The sequence below is a fragment of the Rhipicephalus microplus genome, chromosome X (assembly GCF_043290135.1).
Source record: "Rhipicephalus microplus isolate Deutch F79 chromosome X, USDA_Rmic, whole genome shotgun sequence".
NCBI lineage: Eukaryota > Metazoa > Arthropoda > Arachnida > Ixodida > Ixodidae > Rhipicephalus > Rhipicephalus microplus.
Window position 1 is genome coordinate 284,810,801 of NC_134710.1, and position 22,321 is coordinate 284,833,121.

Genomic DNA, 22,321 nt, shown 5'->3' on the forward strand with positions numbered 1-22,321 from the left:
GCCACCTTCTTCATCCTCCGCAACACCTGCCATGACCGCCGGTCACTACACTACGAACTCATCGGTTCTCGCGCAATATACCTGACGCGCGCCTAACGTACGGGTTGAAACATGTTTGTCGCCAGCCATTGCTTCAAACGAATCTTTCAGCGCTCACCGCAGCACCCACGTTATTGCTGTTCAACCCGTGACGCCACCCGTGTGCAACGCTGCTGCTTCGCATCCAATCAGGGTTCCTTTCGGGGAGATGGTCCAAGTTTTTTCATCGTTTTTACATCGATGAGCGATGCATTCCGAAGGCGTCGCTTGCTGCTTCAGTTCTACATGTAGAAATGCGAATCAGATTGAAAGAAAGAAAAAAAAGTAAAAATGAAAGAAAGTTGGAAAGGGAGAAAGAACGAGAGAAAAAAAGCGAAGAAAGAAAAAAGAGAAAGGATGACGAACTGTACCATTCTTGCTTTATGGCGAAGCTCGTAGCACTTGACGTGCGGTCGACATGTGCATATGCGGAACAAATTTATGTAAGATTAGAACTTCGACCCCCAATTCCTCATTAAAGAATTGAAAAAGATCATAATTTTGGCTCGTGAAACAAAGATTGTATCACGCAATAAACACTCGCCGCGTTGGGTGGGAACTGCACAACTCGCCTTGAAAAACATAATTATGAGAATGACATTTGCTACTCTGTTGTTCTATTTGGTAACCGTTCAGACACGAATGTATTTGCGGCATATTACATATTTGTTTTATCTGACTCTCGGGCCAGTCATGTTTGCAGTCGTATTAGACGAAGCGTAACAAGAAATAAATCTCGATAACGAAAAGACCTCGCCATGGCCGAGCTACATGCTTTATGATTGGGAATTCATTCCCGCTGCTGGACACTGACACAGAGGCAGCGTATTTTTCTGGAAGATGAATTCGCACATGTTGTAACTCGGATGCCGGGAAGCAGGTGCGAGTTTCGTCTGTTAAGACCAAAATCCATCACTATACACCCACCACAGTGGTGTACTCTGCCTCACTATCCCCATGTGTCTCAGTGAAAGCTCCGAGCTGCACGAGTCAATTGGGAATTGCAGCCGGCTGTCCATTTCGTAAGGAGGAAGTGCGTTTGATCATTTTGCACAGCTAATCATTCTTGTCCCTTTCAGCCCTCTTTTTGAGAAGAGGCCAGTGGTCAATTCGGGGACACAGACAGCGCAATTTGCTGACTTAATTCTAAGCTTTCTCCGCATTGCATAGAGCTCGTGATGCGAAGTGTAAACTTTATTATTTCTGGGGTTTTTCGTCATGGAGCAGGAAGAGGGAGGGAAAGAAAAAAAACCAGAAAGACAGGTACGCTAGCCAGTTCGCAGACAAGCTGGCTACCCTGTGCGGGGGTAAGGGGAATAAAAGGTCATAGAAAAAAATATCTTACAAAAAAAAGGAAGAGGGGGGAAAAGGAGACCAATAATACGGCAATATACGACACTGCCTAAAGTCTGTCTCTACGACCAGTTGAACGCTCTAAACACATTGCATGCCGAGGAAGGTCTCGTCGGCCAGTGTGCTAAGATCGTTTCCTTAAAAAAAAAGGGGGGGGGCAATACTTGCATTTTGGTTATTACTCAAGCCTTGGTAAAAAGCTGCCGCCATTGTGGTCTAGTGGTTAGGGCACTCGACCGCTAACCCGAAGGTCACGGGATCGGATCTCGGTCGCGGTGGCTGCATTTTTGATGGAGACGAGAACGTTTGAGGCCCGTGTGCTTAAATTTAGGTGTATGTAAAGAACGTTAGGTGAAGAAAATTATCGGAGCCCTCCACTACGGCGTCCCTCATAATCATATCGTGGTTTTGGGACATAAAACCCCAGATATCATTATTGATACTGGTAAAATGCCCGGAATAAATATTGACCAATAGCGGTTTTTAATGTGCAGCCAGACTAAGCTGATGGAGTCTCTTGCAGTGTGCCCTTGATGCGGCCAGCGTTGCTGATAATCGAATCCGCCTCCTCGAGTATAGCAAAGTGGCACCTTGAACCTGGTAATATATCACGGCGGGCAAAGTATACCAAACAGTCAGGTTTATCTGGCTTACCAAACAGTCAGGTTTTTTGGGTTTGTTAGTAGTAACCCACAATTGAAGGTAACGCTATTTTGTTGTTTACAACGACACAAACGTAAAATGGCCACAATTGCTTTGGGCTTGTCGTTATTCGTTTGTGTATAATTGTAATAAAATTGCGCTGCCTTCCATTATAACCTCGCTACTTGCAAAGGAATGAAAGCCTTCTCTGCACTCCGAGTGTCGGAATTTGACGTGACAAGGAAGTAAGAAAATTTCAATGTAGGCACGTCGTGGCCTTATTTCCTCGCTAAAAGCGGCAAGTCCTCTCACATGCGCCAATGAATCACTTTACCTTTTCGTGTCGGGTGCTGTGATTATCTGCTTATTTGAAGCTGTGCGCAGGAAAACCTTAAAACGGTCCTGAATAGGTTGCTCCTAAAAAGACAATGCGAAACCGCCGGCATCCATACGCCCTAAGAGGCAGCCTAAGCAGAGTAGACCTACAGGGATGATTATCGGGGCAAAGCGTTCATGCTCGGTAAGCGACTATCAGCCTCAGTGGAACAGTAGCTAGGGTGCTCGGCTGCTCACTCGAAAGTTGCGAGTTTGATCTCTGCCGTGGCGGTCGCATTTCAATGGAGGCGAAATGACCCATGCACTGTGCCATGTCGGTTCACGTTTGAGAACACCAGATGGTCAAAATCTCCGGAGTCTTCCACCACAATGTCTTTCATAATCATACCATGGTTTTGGGTCGTTAAACTCCAGATATTATTATTCGATAGGCGTCCATGCTGCCATACTCTTAGACTGATGTCTCCTAGTTAGTGTGTCTGGCTACCAGTGGTTCGGCAATATCGTTTTAGGAATGACATTTCACGACCCCTTTAATATCAACATTTTCTTTCTCTGTGCAGCATAAAACTCGGGGGCATCCCTTGGGGCGCTTTTTGTATCATATAGGCAGTTTTTCGTGCCTGTTTATAGTTGGGAAACAGATAGGCATCACACATCGCACCGAAAGGATTCGCTTGTCTCCTCATGTATTTTAGAATGCTTGCCAATTTCCCTCACCAGATCCTGCGTCACCGTGCCTTGATTCAAATTTCCTGGCTTCCTCGACACGTGTGGTACTGGTTTTGCGTTACAGAGAGGTCGCGTTTTCTGCGTGGCGGATGCCGTCAGTTTTGTTATTGCCCTCAGAATTTGACGATGAATATTTCAAATTATGCGGGGAATGTAAAAAAAAATTGCCACACTCTGGCACGTACTTATTCGTGTCAATGTCATTTTAGTTGCGTCAAAGCGTTTCCGGATCGACATAGAGTTCGTGTGCGGAAACGATTGGAGCCTTACTGTTGTAAATCTTTTATGAAAATTCTATGATCTATAAAAACAACATAATTTGCATATATATGGGGCTTCTATGCTGAAGAATAACTTCGGTTGCCGTGAGGTTATAGGTAGGAAAGTAGATGCGCTTTCACAAAACAACTGTTTTTTTAGCCGACGTTTCGACGGGAGCCCTTTCTTTTTCAAGGCATAAAATTCAAGGCACATGATTATGCCTTGAAAAAGACGGGGCTCCCATTGAAAGATCGGCTAAATAAACAGTTGTCATGTGAAAGCACATCTACTTTCATACTGCTATTATACGACATGCTTTAGTGAAGGTCGAGGGTTTGATTCCGGCCACGGAGGTCGTATTTCATTGGAGGCGAAATGGTGCGATGTTGGTTTACGTTTAAGAACACCAGATGATCAGAATCTTCGGAGCCTTCCACCACAACGTCTCTCCTAATGATACCATCGTTTTGCGACGCAAAACTCTATATATTATATTACATGCTTCGGTGGCTTGGGCAGTATGAATAACTTTGCCACTAGGAGTATGCCACGTGCACGAATCAATAAGAGGACAGGCGCAGTCCCGGGCGTGCTACATTGGGTGGCGTGTTTCTGCTGCGAAGCCGTTCTCATTAATAAAGATCGCGCTCCGTTAGCCTAATTAGATTTCCGAGGCACGACAAACTAGCTTTACGAGATTGGAATGAAAAATGGGCTTCCGCCTGTCTGGTTTTCCATGCAGACACATGACTGCTAAACACGCCCAGTGTTATGGAAGCTTGGTCAACGAGACCACGTTATGTGTGTCAGCGGAAAAGAAATCACCTCCCGGAAATCAGTGCACTACGTTTCGGCGACCTATTGTGCCGCGATGCACAATGGTGTGATAATGTGTGTCCATGGGGAGAGATAACGCGTCTCGTATGATGGACCATCATCTCCGCTAATGTTTATGTTATGCGGATGAACAACATTTATTAAGTAAATAAATAAATAAATAAATAAATATTCACATTGAAATGATGCTTACAAAATACGGAGCCTTTGCATGCCAGTGAAGCCGGAAGTCAAGCCGGTGGTGGCAGCTCTTTTTCGAGTTACGCTGCTCGGGGATCGAGTCAACTGTCGTCACACGCAGGCAGCATAAGTAGCTGCTGCCGACGCCTCTAATTATATGGGATATTCAGGTAGGAAACAAGACCTTCTACCCCCTTTTTTCTAAATATGTATATCCTTGGTTATGCAAGAAGGCCGAGCGGCTGGCTTGCGTACTCTGCGCGCTTCTTTTAGTGCGTTGTCCCATAAAAGCAGTGTAACCGTTCCGCCAACTTTGCCGTTCACCCGGGGGCAACGGCGTCGTGCATACATATACCCCGACCCCCATAATCGAGGTGCGCGTCCTTTTTTACGGCGTCCACTGGAACGAAACGTTGCCCGAGTGTATTTGACTTTGAAATGGGAGGTCACGTTCGACCAATCGTGCCTTCCTTCGCTGTGATGTATTAAGAGCGCCGAGGGAAAGGATGAGCGCGGAATTTAAAAGAAGCGTAGCCTGCGAGGCATCGACGGCCTTGTTTTGCTGCTCTCGAGTAAAATTATGCATAGCTTTCGTTTCCTGCCGCTTGTGCGCGTGCCTCGGCATGTTGCGTGGGCGATTCGCGGATGCGTTGGAGCTGCCCCGCCATCGCGGTTCCTATATAGGCAAGAAAACGCACGCGAGTAAGGCGTTGGAGGGGCTTATGGAGCGCACTGCAGATGCGCGCGCTGTGCCTTACGGCGCTTGAGCGCACTTTCGGATGGTGCAGGTAGATTTTTTCAACAGACGGGGCACTTCGAGCTTCGTGTTAAGGAAACTGAAAACGAGGTGCACGTGAGCCTTTTTGATTCGTTAATGTAGATAGACACGCTTGTTCTTACCGTTACAGCGGATCCGCACTATACTTTCTCCCTATTTTCGCCGACCGACTAATATTATGTCATCGAGTAACATCGCGACCAGTAGACATACCTGCTGTACCAGTGGCTGCGATGAGGCAATAGCGGAACCGGTTTCTAACATTCCCACGCTTTAGGGCTCAATACAGTTACTCGCCATTTGCACGAAAGAGAGAGAGACAGAAAGAATATGGAGGAAGGTGGGGAGGTCTGAGTCCTGGTAGGCCACCTTGCACTGGGGAAGCGGAGAGGGGGATGCAGAATCAAAGGGGGAAAGAAAAGTCACTGAATGCGCCGACGCGTGAAAGTTTCGCATCACAAATGATGTAACAGGCCGGTGTCTTTGAGGAAACGCAACAGCGCGTTCGTTGCCTTTCGCAACTGAGATGGACAGCGCCATGGTCCCAATACTTTCTCGACAGTGAGATACCTTCCGTCCAGTTGATTTAGAACACTGCGCTAGTGAAGTCTTTCATTTGTGTATGCCGGGCAGTAACATAAAAGGCGTTCAATAATTTCATCGACGGTGCAGTTGTTGCACTCCACACTGTCAGCCATTCCAATAATAAATGAGTACGCATTGGTGAAGGCTACCCAGACGGCACAACACTGTACCTTCCTCCCTGGAAAGACCAAAATGTAGCCACCGTCGTAGAGATGGGTCGAGAGAATACAGTCGATGATGTGCGAACTATGATGACTGCCATTTCTGGAATGTCATGTTTGGCGCCAGCTTAAATAAGTATCCAGTCGCGTTAATCCTATAAACAGTATGGAAACAAGTCTTGTTTGTATGTGTGCATTTCTGGCAGCTTCTTCGGCGAAGTTGTTGCTGGAGGTACCGCAATAACTTGGCATCCATGAAACACAACGTTCTCTCCTTTTTCAGTCGCATAGGGCAGCATTTCTCTGGTCTCCCACAAGGTTGTTTGTATACGACCCGCGACGAAGTGCTGATGAAAGACACCATAGATAAGCCTTGGAGTCGCAGAATACTGTCCATCGATTATCCGGTTTTTGCTTGATAAAATCAATGGAACTTCGCAGGAAATATACGACACTAGCCTCAGAGATAATAACTATGCGGAAAAGGCATTTGGAATGCCATTGTATAAAGCACGAGTCTGTGGGATGCTCCATCACATCACTCGCCATCCCTGAAAATATTGTGGTGATGAGCGAAGTTTATGTGGTCCACAACTTACTCTTTTTTAAATTTTAATCTCGCTCTCAAAATCGGTTCGTTTCTTTTAACTTTGGTGTCATGCCCCGCCGCGGTAGCCTAGTGGCTAAGGTAGTCGGCTGCTGACCCGCAGGACGCGGGATCGAATCCCGGCTGCGGCGGCTGCATTTCCGATGGAGGTGGAAATGTTGTAGGGCCGTGTGCTCAGATTTGGGTGCACGTTAAAGAACCCCAGGTGGTCGAAATTTCCGGAGCCATCTACTACGGCGTCTCTCATAATCATATGGTGGTTTTGGGACGTTAAACCCCACAAATCAATCAGTCAACTTTGGTGTCATGTCGCCTGCTGACCCGCAGGTCGTGGGATCGAACCCCGACTGCGGCGGCAGCATTTTTGATGGAGGCAAAAATGCTGAAGCCCTGTATGCTCAAATTTGGGTGCATGTTAAAAAAACCCAGGTGGTCTAAATTTCCAGAACCCTCCACTATGGCGTCTTTGATAATCATATAGTGGTTCTGGAGCGTTAAACTCCACATATCAAGCAATCAATCAATCAATCAATTAATCAATCAGTCAATTACTTTGCTGTCATTCTCAATTTTTCCACGCCAGAAGTTTTGTGTTATACTTCTATCTTACGTTAGAAAGAAGAAAAGAAAAAAAAAAGGCATCGTTTACAAAGTTTGCGAGTGGAGGCGTATAGTGTGCAATCACGCTGGAACGAAGCGCAAACAAGACTGATGCATCGGATACGCCTCTTAAGCTTTCATTTATTCGAATATGACATATGTGATTGTGGCACAGACGGCTGCCACTAGCAGACTGGCTCCAAATCCAATTCCTCACAGTGGCGTAGCCAAAGGTTGGCACCGCCCTCCCGCTCCTTGTAGATTTTTTTCTGCCATAATATAAATAGCACAGAATGATACTCGACAACATCTGCCAGCCCAGACCCCGCTCACAATAAAAAAAAAGGCTCATTGCAGAAAGAAAAAAAATAAATGTGCCTACTCTTCTGTGCCCTTTGAATGAAACACGAACGTAACGTAGCAGCGTAAATCGAAGGGAACATTGGCATTCCGTTCCATTTTTTCCCGTTCACATTTTAGCCCAGCGGGATGGTATACGCGTAAGTGTTTTCGCTCATGTCTGCACTACGGCTATACACACGCCTGTAACGGAGTCGTTTACTGCCTATAAAATTAATGTGAACACAAGCCATTCGAGGAGGCAATCGCAACGCAAGAATCGAGTAATTAATAAAGCTTTCCGTAATATCTTCGCGTGTACGCCCGTCATTTGTTGACAAGGCGCCGGTCCACTATAACCATCGGTGCCCTGATTAACGTCGACCCCTTACGTAGTGCAAGCACTCTCCTGGTGGGGCTGAGCCGGGCTGGCTTCTGTGGCTTCGTGCTCTAAGGTGTAATGATGTCCTTCAAGTTGTCACCGAGGAGTCAACGGACGAAACGGGCCACGTGTTGTGCTAACCTCATTCGCGCAAATTGACGTGTGCCACTTGCGCACTCATTTTCTTTTTATTTCTTCCCCTAGGCAATCCATGGTAGGGAACAAAACGCACTATAGCATACCACGACAATTTTAATTCATTATTTATTCATTGCTAGAGGCTCAGTTCACTTTTCTGTTTCTGACGTTGGCGTTCTTGTCGCTGCCACTTTGTAGCCGCCACACTTTTCCTGTTTACTGGCAGGTAACTTTCAGCGCTGAAGAACCACACATACATGAGGGCTTACGCATGAAGGAGCGGTGCGTGAGCACTTTCTTGCTATACAAAACAGGAAGAAATCTATTGCGTGAAACTTGCTGCTTTTTCAAACAAAATTCGAATCAAATGAAGCGTCAAAGATCCATCGCTAACTGCAGAAGGAATAGCAGGGAGGGAGCCCGAAACAATGTATGCGTGCTTTTTGTCAAGATAAAGCTGTCTCGTTCAGATGTGGATTATTTGTTTATATTACCCGTAATGTGATTACGACGCCAGAGATAAAACCATTAGGTTGTTGAGGGGGCACTTAATTTGTTGTTTGTCAGACGCGACTATCTCATCGGCTCGTTCATTGAAGCTTGCGTGCAAGGTCGGATATAAAAAATAGCTGCACCTTTGACTGGTCGTGAATTGCTGCAGAAGTTTGTGTAGCGATCGTAATGCAATTGTGCCAGCTGTTAGGATGCTGTCCAAAGCTTTTTCACCGCGAACAACGCGAGAATATCACTTCTTATGCGTCATCTCCACCGATCACTGTCACAATGTAACGGAATAGAGTTAGCCGTTACAGATGGCGTAAAAATGATGTATTGTACGTTAATGTTGAGTTTACGCTAGCAGTTTCGTTAAAAAGGGATCATCTCGACTTCGCGCGACAACGAGGGCGTCTTGAGCATATGCGTGACAAAGCGTGAAACGTGTGCAGTGGCCTGGTCTGAATGTTCCTACTTTTGTTAAACTGAATGTTGGTAAACATACCACGTCAGTGGTACGTGAAAACAAAAAAAAAAGCTGCCGTACAATATCTGACAGTCATTACTACAATAATAAAGCACATACCACAACATGACACATGATACCTGTACTCTTTGTCCAAACGGAACTACTAGTCTATGACGTAACGGTGACAAGAAAAAGACGTGCAGTGCCCCAGTGCCCCTGCGTTTTGTGTCTCTGCCTGGAGGCCTCCTAGGGTGGGCAGGTTCACAAAACGCATGGTCAACGTAACATCAAGGAGTGATTAGCAGCTTGATCTTTGTTTCATCTTCGCTCACTGTACTGAACGGCAACGCAAATATCAGACACAAAGTAAAAAAAAAAAGTTCGCTGTCTTTTTAGAGACAACATAGAGAGATGCCTACATCGTTACAAAAGGGGTTTGAACATTAGTAAAAGAAAGTGTTGTAAATGGTGCATTGCGGAAAAAGCTTAAAACTGGGGTGAGCTAGGAAGTTACCTATCTACGTAGAGATGTTCAGCATGTGGTTTTATAGTCGAGAATAGCTCCAATGTTTGACAGGGTGAGTGACAGAATATAATTCAGATATGCTTGATACACGCTCGAGAATATAGTAGACATTCGCGGCCAACCTATGTAATTTATGGCAGTCTGTGCGTAGTGCTATCGGCACCGAAGACGCCCTGTCGGCACCGTTGCTCTACGTACAGACGAATAGCTCCGGGAAACGCAGTGTAGCACCTCCGCTTTCCGCGCTGCTTAGTGGTGAAGAGTGCTGATAGGAGATCAGGCTTCTTTTCACAGTGAAAGTTTCCAAGTCGCTTTGTGACTAAAATATAACAAGCCCATCGTCCGTCACATACATACATTGAGTCAAACAGAATTTTTTATACGTACGGTTAAATGTTGCATGGCGCACTGTGCTATTTAAGTCAACTTATGCTGTGGTCAGGCAAGAGGAAAGCGTTCAGAAATTCGCTATTAACAGAAGGAAGGCAAACACTTAAAGCGAGCAAGTTGTTCAAAATGAAATGTAGTGGAACAGCAAGGGGTACTTCCTGAACTCTTCTGGCCCTTTCTGATTGTCTTTTACGGAACGAGTGATATTTTTATGCTTTCGAAGGAACTGCTTTCCCTGGGTCGTAAATTAGTGCTATCATCGAGAAATTTTTTAGCGAATGAAGAACCATGTAATGTTGTATTACTCTAGTATTCTGTTACTTTATTTTACTTGGTTTCAGGCCACAAGGGCACTTAAAGTTTTGCTCACTGGCTGTCACAGTTCAACAAATTGCTCAAAAATCATCGTTACGCTTTTCCGAAAGACGAAGCACACAACTTCCGCATGACGCTGCCAAAATCTTCAAAGAGTGACTGAGCAGATCCTAACGACGTAAAAATAAAACTTAAAACTCTTTATGCCTTCTTCCGGCAAAAACGAAGTAGATATACCTCCTCCCAGAACAGTAGGTTTCTAGTCACATCCATTGCGTTTACAAAGACGGACCATCGAGGAGTAAAATCGCGGGTAAAAAAAAAGCTAGTTGAGCCAAAGGGAGAAGTACACCTCGTCCTACTATCCCATCCGGCAGACCGTTCGCGTCGCGAAGAGCACAACCCGATGCGATCGACAGCGCCGGGTGGCCAGCACGTGTCCGAAACGTCCCGATTGACAGGCCCTGGTGGCGGCGGGGACGACGCGCACCAGTCCGTCAGCGGTTAAGAGAGCGTGCACGGGGGCCGGCGTGGCACAGGCGGCGGGCTCGAGGTCGAGCCGACGAGCCCGAGCCCGGGCAGCGGCGGCGAAGCAGCACAAGTCCACGGCAGTCGAGCGTCGTCGGATGCTCACCATGTTTGCGCGCCGAGCGTGCTCGTCCCAAGGGGGCGTCGGTCCGGACTAGTCTAGGCGCATCCCGGCTGCACAGTGACCCAGAAAATATCGCAACTTTTACCGCCGGGGTGGCTTATATACGGGGACCCATTTCTTCTCGCCCCGTGCCCCTCGTCATTGGCTCCCAAGCGCAACTCGTTGGCCCCCTCGGCAGAAGATGCTTTCTCCTCGCACGCTCTCACACGCGCTCACCGGCGGGCTGACGCGCTTTTTTACTGCGTGCGCACGCGCCTTTGTCTCTGCCGACGCATTAGTCACGCGCACGGCTAGCCAGACGTCGGCACGGTCTCGACCCAACAGCCAGGATCGTGGGCCCCGCTCCCGTTGGTGCGCCCATTACTATCTTCCGGTCGCGAGACTCGCGGCCACCTTCCTCCCGGTCGAGCCACTTTCTCCTCCGCGCCCGTCCTCGTATCTTGACGGAGTGCCACACGCTGCCGCAAACCTTTGACGTGCTTTTTGATGGTTCGCTCTAGTTTTACCTCCGGAGCACGATGCTCGCTTAGGCAGCGTCCCACTCACACCAGCCGCGCCTGGTTGGGCCACGGACCTTTCGTCTGGAGCCGCTGGTCTTCCACCGCACGTTGCCTTCTACTCACTTTCCGTATCGACACCATCAGGACAGTTTGTGTGCGTGAATAACTGAAAATGAGTTGTGATGTTGGAGCTTTCTTCGGTTCGCCACGCTGTATTCAATATTTATGCATTCAGATACGCGCGGCGAAGTTAACACCGATAAAAACAGACACTGCTGAGTGGGCTGTTTTGCGAAATCGACTACAGGCCGTGGCGTCAATATTTCGGTCGAGGCAGATTGAAATAAAGCGAGTGTCTGCAATGTTTGCGCTTGCACAAAACTGCATGGGATTTAAATGTTACCTCAATACTAAAGACTGCACCTTTAGGTCGCGGCAAAGTTGTAGGCTGGCTAAAGGTACGGAAAAGGTACTTTTGAGCATTTAGATTTAAGCAACGGATGTGTGTTTAAGGGCAGTGCTTCACTCTTGAAATATGCCGGAAAGCGCTGTCAAAAAAACAAGAAATGCAGTCATGGAGGATTTATCGGGAATGACACTTTATATACACAGCAGCTATAAAAGATCTTGCTAGATTTGACATGGACGAAACGTGGAAAACTATCATCCAGAAGTGTGGTTTGGACTTCTTTCTTATAATTGAACCTCGATGTTACTTGACCCCGTTGATCAAGGCATGATAATCACGGCTGTGTAAAGAATCGAGACAGCCTAAGGCTGCACTGATGGTGGAGGGAAGAGTTTCAAGCATTGAGAGTCATAATATCTTCTCTATTTCGGTAGCACATCTTTCCCGTGCATTTTGTCAAATTACTTCCCGTCTTACGAGGTGACAAATTTCCGAACAAGAAGTGTCGCGCAGGGCTAGACTTTCGGCGAGAAGACCTGTCATCGTCAGTTTGCTGACGAAGACAAATGCACTTGTGTAAATGTCGACTTAAGCGAGCTTCCCGTTTTGAGGATTTCTCATCTGTGAAAGCGTCCACACTCCCCGGAGCTTCCGTCTTGTTTGGATTTAGACGTTTTATAGAGATATTGAACTGTGAATCAAGTAACCGCAATCAAATTCCTGCCTCACCGGGTTACAGTACTCCGTAGCCGCAAGCCTCAGTGGAAAATGCTATGTACGATCTACTCTTTACAATCGCTCTGTGTTTACGATGGCAATAGCGCCAATGTAACCACCATGACATCCTATGCCATGGTCTCGTCACTGCACTGTTGAGCTGGTCACATATATACGGGGTTTTGAAATGCGAAAACACGTCTGTGCTTGCATTTAAAGTTGCAAATCGAGTTAGTTGGACAGCGCGTATGTCTTTCACTTTCGTGTGTTTCTTTATTTGCTTTTTTTGTGCGCTGATCGTGATGAGTACTTGCATTTAGTTGCATGGTAAAAACATTACAGGCAGCCAAAATTAATGCAGACTTACATTCTAAGGTTTACCTCGTAGTAATAATGGTACCTTGGCACACATTAGGCCCCGAAATCTCTCTCTCTCTCTCTTAGCTATGAATCGCAATGGAACGTATAATTGAGTCCCTGAACACAGTGATGCACGAAACCTAAAACATATAAGACACTTTTATTCCAGATACGCATGCCGTTTAGCCCATTCTCTATCCAACAGTTTACTCCATAACAATGGTATTATTCATAGTGAATGCAAAAATAAAGGCATTTCAGCATCACCCTCTAATGTGTCCTCACTTTTGCTTTTCTTACTACTGCTGGGTTTGTATTGAATCAGGCGAAAATTCGCCGGCGTGATTTCTACTGCGTTTACGGTTGCAGTTTCTTTTTTTTTATAACTGTTAACGCTGGCAGGAGGTGGCCGCTGCATTCTGATGACTATGGAATGCCTGTTCGCGGGTGTGTTTGCATAGTACCGCGCAAACTGCAATCTTGCTGGGCGCTACGAATATCACTCATCATTTCGCCGTCACAGTGTTCCTCGTCGGTAAATGATATAAGTGAGCGTAAAACATGATGAATGATGATTACGTGGGCGGCCGGAGTGTGCAATGCTGTCACGCGTCATAAGCAAGTCTAGCCTCTCGGATGAGATGCGCAGCTCTTCACGCGGTTCGCGCGCCCTATGCACGCACAACACAGTCGGCTTGAGGTCAAGTAAAATCCCTGTGACAGACGTGACTGACACTGCACCCATTAATAAAAACAAGTGCTGTACTAGATAGTTTTGTATCTGTCTTCTCCCACGGCAGCTATTAAGTCGGAAGCACACGCGCCTTTTCTCAGCCTCTCTTCTGAGTTTTTTTTTTCCTCGCAGTTTTTTTTTTTGCAAGCGCAACTGTGTTATTCAAACAAGCATTGCGTTACTGCTGTTCACTTAAGCGGCCACTACGTAAGTGAAAGTGCTCGCCACGCACCTTTCGGCCGGCACGCTTCTCGCATTCGCTTACGGAGCCTCTTACCGCGTTTCGTCGTCGCGCAAGCCACGTTCCGTGTTGACGACATGCCACTGCGGGTCGTTCTCCAACCAGGCATGGAGGCAATTCAAACGGAAAAAAACGAAAAGAGGAATGGCGAAACTGTCGGCTATCAGCGAACACGCTGTGTACGGTTGTTTCTCGTTTGCATAATGCAAATGAACGTGGTCACTCACATAAAAACACGAATGTGACAAAGAAGAAGAAAAAGTGAAAGAAGGAGGAAATGGCTCGCCTTACAGTGTCAAAGGTTAATCAGGGAGTGTGTTTCAAAATTTGAGCAAACTGTTGAGCATAGTTTTTTTTTAAGACTTCTGACACAGGAAAGTGTGAAAATATTGTCTGCTCCTCTGGGCACTGTGGAGTCGACTGGAGTTTCCTCTACTCCTGCGTTGCAACCGACGACATATCTGCTATAAGTAGTCACAATCTTGAGTCGACTCCACAGTTCTTGTTGTCTAGCACTGGCTGTAGTAATTTGTTCTCGTTTTCGATGGTTTTTAGCAGGACAGTCACTCCACCAATCTAGTGCCAACAGAGTGCTGGTAAGTCGTTATATCTGGAATACTGGATGTCTGACGCCCATTATGAGATCTATCTATCTATCTATCTATCTATCTATCTATCTATCTATCTATCTATCTATCTATCTATCTATCTATCTATCTATCTATCTATCTATCTATCTATCTATCTATCTATCTATCTATCTATCTATCTATCTATCTATCTATCTATCTATCTATCTATCTATCTATCTATCTATCTATCTATCTATCTATCTATCTATCTATCTATCTATCTATCTATCTATCTATCTATCTATCTATCTATCTATCTATCTATCTATCTATCTATCTATCTATCTATCTATCTATCTATCTATCTATCTATCTATCTATCTATCTATCTATCTATCTATCTATCTATCTATCTATCTATCTATCTATCTATCTATCTATCTATCTATCTATCTATCTATCTATCTATCTATCTATCTATCTATCTATCTATCTATCTATCTATCTATCTATCTATCTACTGCGCCCTAAGGCTGTCATGGTCGTCTCCGTAACTTGGTGTAGTCAGGACATGAATAACGTGACGTGCCCGTCACGTGCCCCATGAGACCCATTTCCTGCAGTCGCGTGTGGCTCATAGCCGCATTTCACGGCGCATTGTATGTGCCCATGTGCCACAAGTTATTCGCAGTCAGGGTCTACTGGAGAACGGTGAGGGTAATGATATCTGAAGTTTTACGTCACATAACCGCCATATGATTAGGAGGGATGCCGTATTGGTGGGCTCCGGAAATTTCGACTACCTAGTGCACTGTCAGTGCACTAACTTGCACTGACATCGCCCAGTACACGGGCCTCAACCATTTCGCCTCCCTCGAAGTGCGACATCCGCGAACGGCGAGAGTAGACGCTAGAAATGTTAGCGCGATAGGCCTAAGCAGCCACGCCGGAGACAATCCGGTGCTGGCGTCCGCGGCGTTGTCGTTGAAGGAGTAATCTCGTCAGTCACAAAGATTTAATATCACATTTCGAGCCGGATTCGAACCTATGGATTCTGCGTGACAGTCAGGTATATTTTCTACCACAGTCACGCCATTCTTTGAAAATGTTTTGAAAAAAAAGAAAGAAAATGAAAAAAAAAGACCACGTATACAGGCTTTGTGTGCGAGCAACGTTATTTGTGGTTCCAGTGTTAGCTACCCGCTCTTATATTAATGTAATAAACAGAGCAAATGCACTCTTATGATTTAGCAAGCTATTTAAAAGCATTAATCGACCCCAGAGGATTACGCTGACAACCGGCAGTTACAATATAAATATCATTGCTCTATAGTGTGCGCGTCGTGGCTACCTAACTCCCATCTGTGTTTTAATGCGGGTGCCGATATGTTACATCAGACCATAAGCTACGCCTTAAACGCTCTTGTAGCAGACGTGCCTGGTGAGCCAACGATATGCGCTCAACTATTCTAAGTTGCAAAAAGAAGTCGATCAGTCACGTAACGCATGGCTGAAAAAAAAAAAAAGTGGCACAGGCTACTGGTCGCTGCTTCGCTTGAAATCGGCTCCCTGTATATAGCGGGATCCACCAGGCTGGATAGGATTCTTTATAGACAACGTCTGCTTCAAATGGAAAAGTGAACGAACAACAGTTCACACTGTGCGATGGGCTACATATAGCGCCAATTCTATATCGGTGTTTTTCCTCGTGTTTGTGAAACTAAAGAACTCGGTTTAACTTCACAGGGCATCAATAGGCAATTGAAATCGGATTACTGTGGTGCTGCTTGTTATTTTGTAGTCGGAATATAGTTAACATCAGGAGGACTTAGTAATTTAGTATAATTGTAAAAAGTGGTCATAACAAAAGTGTATTAGCCAAGAATGCATGTAGCATTGTCGTTAGCGAGTAATATATTGTCTAAATGCGTATAGTAAAAATGCATCAAAGCTCGATAAAAATAGGTGGCGCTATAACAGAGCTGGTGAAGCAGAAAGAGAAAAAAAACTCCCCCACCTCCCCGAAAGGAATCGTTAGGAAGTGCTAATGCATTTCCTGTGCGAAGATTACACGGCGTAGTAATTTTAATGGCGTAAATTAGTGACGAGACGAGGATTTGTACCGTAACCATTTATTAACACCTTAATCAGCCGGCGAACGGTCGAGAGTGAGGCGCGAGCTTCACTCCATTTATATATACGTACGAGTGAGCGGACGGGAGAGTGGGGCGTGGAGTGGAGAAATAGCGAACGTTGAGAGAAGGAGCGGCGGAACACTGTACCTACCTTTTCCTACCCTTTCTCCACACACGAGGGAGCTCCACCGAGCTCCCGTGATGCGAGCGCCCCCACATGCCAATGCGCGCTCCTCCTCTCCACTCATTCTCCGCTACTCCGCCCGTACCACCTGCTCCGGTTGCTAGGGGCGACGATAAGCGTGCGAGCCCGCAGCTTTTTCTATGAAAGAGGGAGTGAGAGAGGAGTGATAACACATGCCACTGCGTGGACACCGACAGACGCCTGGCATGCCCCGACTAAGACATGCATTCGCGTTGAAAATGTTGCAACGTAGGGCTTGATTTGATTTATATGTGGGGTTTAACGTCCCAAAACCACCACATGATTATGAGAGACGTAGTAGTGGACGGCTGCGGAAATTTCAACCACCTGGGGTTCTTTAACGTGCACCCAAATCTGAACACACGAACCTACAACATTTCCGCCTCCATCGAAAATGCAGCCGCCACAGCCGGGATTCAATCCCGCGACCTGCGGGTCAGCAGCCGAGTACCTTAGCCACTAGACCACCACGGCGGGGCCGACGTAGGACTGTTTTGATTCTTCTCGATAATAGGGCTCGGTTATTGCACGCGACACAAGGATGGTATCAAAAGCACCGTAGCGTCGCCGCACAGCACTTGTATGTCTTCTCATTGGTGTACTCATTTTTGGCATTGTTCCCATGGTTTTTCTAATAGCAATATTATTAAAAGGACGATGTGGGGAGGGTGCCAAACAAATGAACAAATAAAATGAAGAAAATCATTCCAGAACCAGAGGTACGATAAGGATCGCTAAAACGAGGATGCCATAGTGCAACAGAAAAATAACTCTGCATCAAAGACCTGCAAAATTGAACATATCGTATATACACGCAGCGGCAGTCATCCGGCTGCCCCTATTCAATGGGAGTAGTATTGTCTGTTTATTTGGTGGGCCTATTTAGAGGAAAGGGTCAACTCTTCCTACTTAAACACAAGAACTGACCGCGAGGAATTGTTTTCAGTGACACATGCATGCAGCCTCCTCAGTGAGATCCAGTTCAGGAAGAGTTGACTCGTGATTATGAAAGGACTACAGGGATTGATTCTTCGTGTGGTTCATAAGACTGCGCTTTTTCATTTTTGTTTCTAATAATAATATCTTGCTTCTAACGTTTGAAACCCACTATATGATTACGACGGACGTCTCGTTTCATTTCTAGCTTCTGTAGAGTCCCGTCCGTACGTGCATTTTCTTATTACTACTTTATTCACCCGCCCCAATTTACCGCTGACTTTTCCACATAATATAAATAATGAACGCCAGTATCAGAAAACTGAGCCCGGGCGTAGGCATCCGGAGTCTGTCAAAAAGTGTAACGTAGCGTTGTATGGTTCACTCATGAGAATTGCGTCAATAACTCGATAGGTTATTGTGGCTAGGAAGCGTCTCTGCTTCTCTTGACTCGGTTTGGGAAAGGGAACTATTTCACTCCTTGGTGATCCATAGTGATCGCTTAGCGCTTATATTGCACAGTGCTGCTATGCACGACGGCTAATAATGAAATAAAAGCCGTCGCAGTTTTATTTAGACAATGTCGAGATGTAAGAACGCCTGTGGTTGGCTTTCAGAACCGGAAGTTTTATATTACATGCGAAGCATTTCTTAGTGAACTTCACCGACTTTGAGCGTATCTATTTATCTATCTAGCCGCCTACGACATTAGCTCTCCTGGCCGTTTCGATAATGGTATCGATACCAAACGTGGTATGGCATAACATGACTGTATGAAGAACATAAAAATTGACTAGTCATATTATGAAAATCATGACATGCATGTAATGAATGTCAAGATTTACATTTCATGGTCCTGCAGCTTTTGCGGTGGTTTCGTTCACATGGCATGTTTCAAAACTGGTATGGTATGATATGATTGCATGGCGAACACAAGCGACAGACCCTAAGATGAAAATCATGACATGCGCGTCATGTAACAACACGACTACGTTCCACGCTCATGATGGGCTCGCGGCCATTTCTCCAGCTTCACATACACCAAATTTAGTATTACGTGTAGTGATTTGAAGATGAAGGTATATGACTGGTGCAAACATGATAATCATTACATGCTGTCATGTAAGAACATGACTATATATACATGACACGCTCATGATACGCTTGCGGGCATTTCGCTAGCTTCACATATACAAAACTTTGAATTTGGACGTGAATGGATGATGTAGGTAAATGACACATAAAACATGATATTCATGGCATGCTTGTCATGTAACAACATGACTACATCCCATGCTCATGATTCGCTCGAGGCCGTTTGCTAGCTTCACATATACCGAATTTGCTTTTACGGGACGTGAATGGATGACGGAGGTGTGTGACTGGTGCATACACTGTGATAATAATGAGATGCGGGTCATGTAAGAACATGTCTACATGCCACACTCGTGATGCGCTCACGGCCGTCTCGCCCGCTTCACATATACGAAATTTGGTATAACATGACGCGAACGGACGTCAAAGGTGAATGACACGTCCAAACATAACCATGACATGCGTGTGATGTAAAATATGGCTACATGCTACGCTCATAGTGTGCTCACGGTTGTTTCACTAGTTTCACATATACTTCACATATACCAAATTTGGTATTACGTGACGTAGATGGACGGCGTATCTGAGTGACACGTCCGAACATAATAATAATAATATGTGTGTCCTGTACAATATCACTACGTGGTACGCTCCTAGCACGCTCGCGGCCGTTCGCTATCTCCACATATACCAAATTTAGTATCACGTCTCGTGAATAGGCGCTGAAGGTAAAGGACACATCCAAACATGATAATCATGACATGGAAGTCATCTACGGCATAATTTACCTTCAACTCGTAACGTTGTGCTGATTTTAAAGTGGCATATCAACCTTCCTCATTCGTGCTTCGCAATCATGAATTTCGACTGTACTTGGGAGCTGCCATTTTTTTTCTTTTTTTGCGGGACACGACGAGAAGCATAATTATTGAGAAAAAAAGTTTTGTCGACCTTTTCGTATAGCGCGAAACTTGAACGGAAACTTGTATATGCTTTTCATTAAGCAAGCTTCGTAGTTGACGATGCATTCGACTTAGTGTGGAACTGAAATCAGATATCAATGCCTTTCGAGGTGGCCACTTTACAATTTGAAGGAATGAGAAGGTTAGCACACTGTTGTGCGAAGGCGAATCAGTCGACAAGTCGAAACAAAGAGACGTTGAAAATGGCAAATCTGTTTTGCGAAAGCCCAGGTGGTGTGAAAAAAGCTCGTGAAAGGGAAAAAAATCCTCTAACTTCTTTTTTGGGAAAGACACCTTAGGGATGTGTCTTTGACTTTGTACGATGAATGGCTTCATAAAACTCCTTAACTTTTATGAAAGTTCCTTTACCTTTTGAAAAGGGAACTGATTTGTGAAACATGAATATTGCGTTAAATGAAACACTCACTTAGAATAGAAGTAAAGTGAACACAAGCATATGCAGTGCCCTAAGTGATGAAAAATGGCGACTGGTTGATAAAGTTGGTTTAGCATCTTGTTGTGTAGAGGAACGCACAAGTGGTACAGTAGAATGTGCACACAGTTTGTGCACTGTATTCTGAACCGCTTCTGCGCTCCACTACGCGGAAACCACATGGCATTATATCACTTGATTCACCGCTTAATTGAAGCGTCATTTTGCATTAATTCCAACACATAAAATAAATCTGCAGAACATTGTTTTTTTTTCAAAATTAAATGCACTGCAATATGAAATAAAGTAGGATATAATGAACTATGCTTCTTTTTTTTTTTCGGCACGAAGGATATGTAGCTACCTATATGAGAACCGTGCCGTTAACTTCTTGAGGTGGTCGGCTTACGAATAAGGTTACTAAATACTGTTGTAGTGCCGCGAGTAATACCTGACTTTTATTCCGGAGGGCCTATGCTGTAGTGAACATGTATTGTTAGAAAGATAGAAAACATTCTTGACAGTATGGTAATCTTTTTTACAAAGATACTCGCCTTTTATTTCTGTGCCGACCAGTTTTCGGCATGTATATTGGTACGTTAATTCGTGAAATTAATCTGGAACGCTGTCATTCCGACAATGACAATGCGAGAACGTGAACGAAAGCCATCAACTTGCACAATAAGAGGATTATAAGAGTTTTGCTGATAAGATATATAAGAGGGAAAACAAGCGTGTCCCATGGAGAGGTATTGGTCACCGGAACTTTTGACAAAATATGCAGGAGAAGTCCAGACAATTTAACAAAAAAGAGAGAAGAAGGAATTATCCGCGATCCGTAAAGATATCAGGCAAGGGAGTAACAGAAGGAAGACGCCATGCACAACATCAGTGGGATGCCGAAGAAAAACAGCCCGAGACAAAGGATATAAGATGTGTGATATTGACAGTGAATGGCGCTCAGGAATCCACGAAAGTCTCAAGCCTGAATATCTCCGAAGAAGAACAAAAGTTGGTGAGAAGCATTGATGTTAAGGAGACGTTAACCGGGCAGGCCATTCACGACGACCTACTTTCACGTCCCTCTAGCTTTCACTCTTATTGCGCTTATCTAAAAGACAAGAAAGAATCAAGCAGCTTGCAAGGTTGTTTAGAAAGACGGCACTGCGAGGGAGGTCAATGCAAGCATTTGACAAGGCATTTCACGGCGATTCGATGCTGCTGGGACACTTCGTTCGGCGATGCCCACGTCACTCAGTTGGCATTTGTTCCCCGTCTGTCTGAAAGGGGCCGCAAACAGCCGTGACGGCGTCTGCCGCGGTTAAGGAAGCGTTCTCCGGAGACTGCCGCAGCTTCGTCTCCATTCACGACGGGCAGTGAAAAAGAGAAAGAAGGTGAACGCCGGCTGTCGTGCGCAAACGCTATCTCGTGAGAACCTTCTGACGGCAGAGAAGCGAACGTCGCCATGCTAATTTGTTGGTTATACTTCCCCACTTCTAAAACAGTGACTCCGATTTTTCGATCGAATGGAATCGTACCTTTGTAGTAGCAGTTGCTGCTAGCTGAGTTGCACCGCAACATATGTAACGGTATAATAACCTAGAGTACGCATGTCGCCACAACGTTGTGTGAACCCACGCAGTGACCTACGTTTACCGCTTGTGTGCGTATTGCAGTCAAATTAGATGGTTTATCCTTTATTACGACATGATTATGCCAGACACTGAGCGGTTTCCCGTCGTTTTTGCCGGCAATGTAAAGAGGTCGTTAGTGGAGGCACTGCGAATACATACGTGAGTTGGCAGGTCTCGCCACCAGAAGATGCTATGAATTTGTAGTGTGAGCTAGTCGTAATAAAAGCACACAAATCTTAGGTGTGGGTTTCAATAGTTGATAACACGGGAATATTCCTAAAACATTGTAAGCAAAGCCTCGAATGAGGTCGACCTGGTAATTACATAACATTCCATTTCATCTTTGGTGGCATGGGGACAATGAACAGTGTCTCAACAGGCACTTCTTTGTTTAATAACGTCAATTGTGGGTTTGTTTTGAGCTTATATACATATTTTGTTTCCAGAAGTTTCTCATCCACGCAATGCTTTGTAACTCAAAACCCTCTTTACAATATGCTTCGGAACTGAGGTTATACGGCCTGTTTGTCTGC

General features: G+C 45.4%; 1 protein-coding gene across 3 annotated transcripts in view; it reads right to left on the bottom strand.

The window, feature by feature from the left end:
* LOC119161450 (uncharacterized) overlaps nt 1-22,321 on the bottom strand; it is an 82,533-nt gene that overhangs the window by 26,652 nt on the left and 33,560 nt on the right. The window contains exon 1 of one of the 3 annotated variants that reach the window (XM_037413921.2): nt 10,839-10,928. The exons of the other annotated variants lie outside the window; for them this stretch is intronic. Coding sequence (XP_037269818.2) covers nt 10,839-10,841 — 3 coding nt within the window. The 5' untranslated portion in view covers nt 10,842-10,928. Of the gene's footprint in view, nt 1-10,838; nt 10,929-22,321 lie in introns of those variants that run through there. 3 annotated transcript variants of the gene reach the window in all.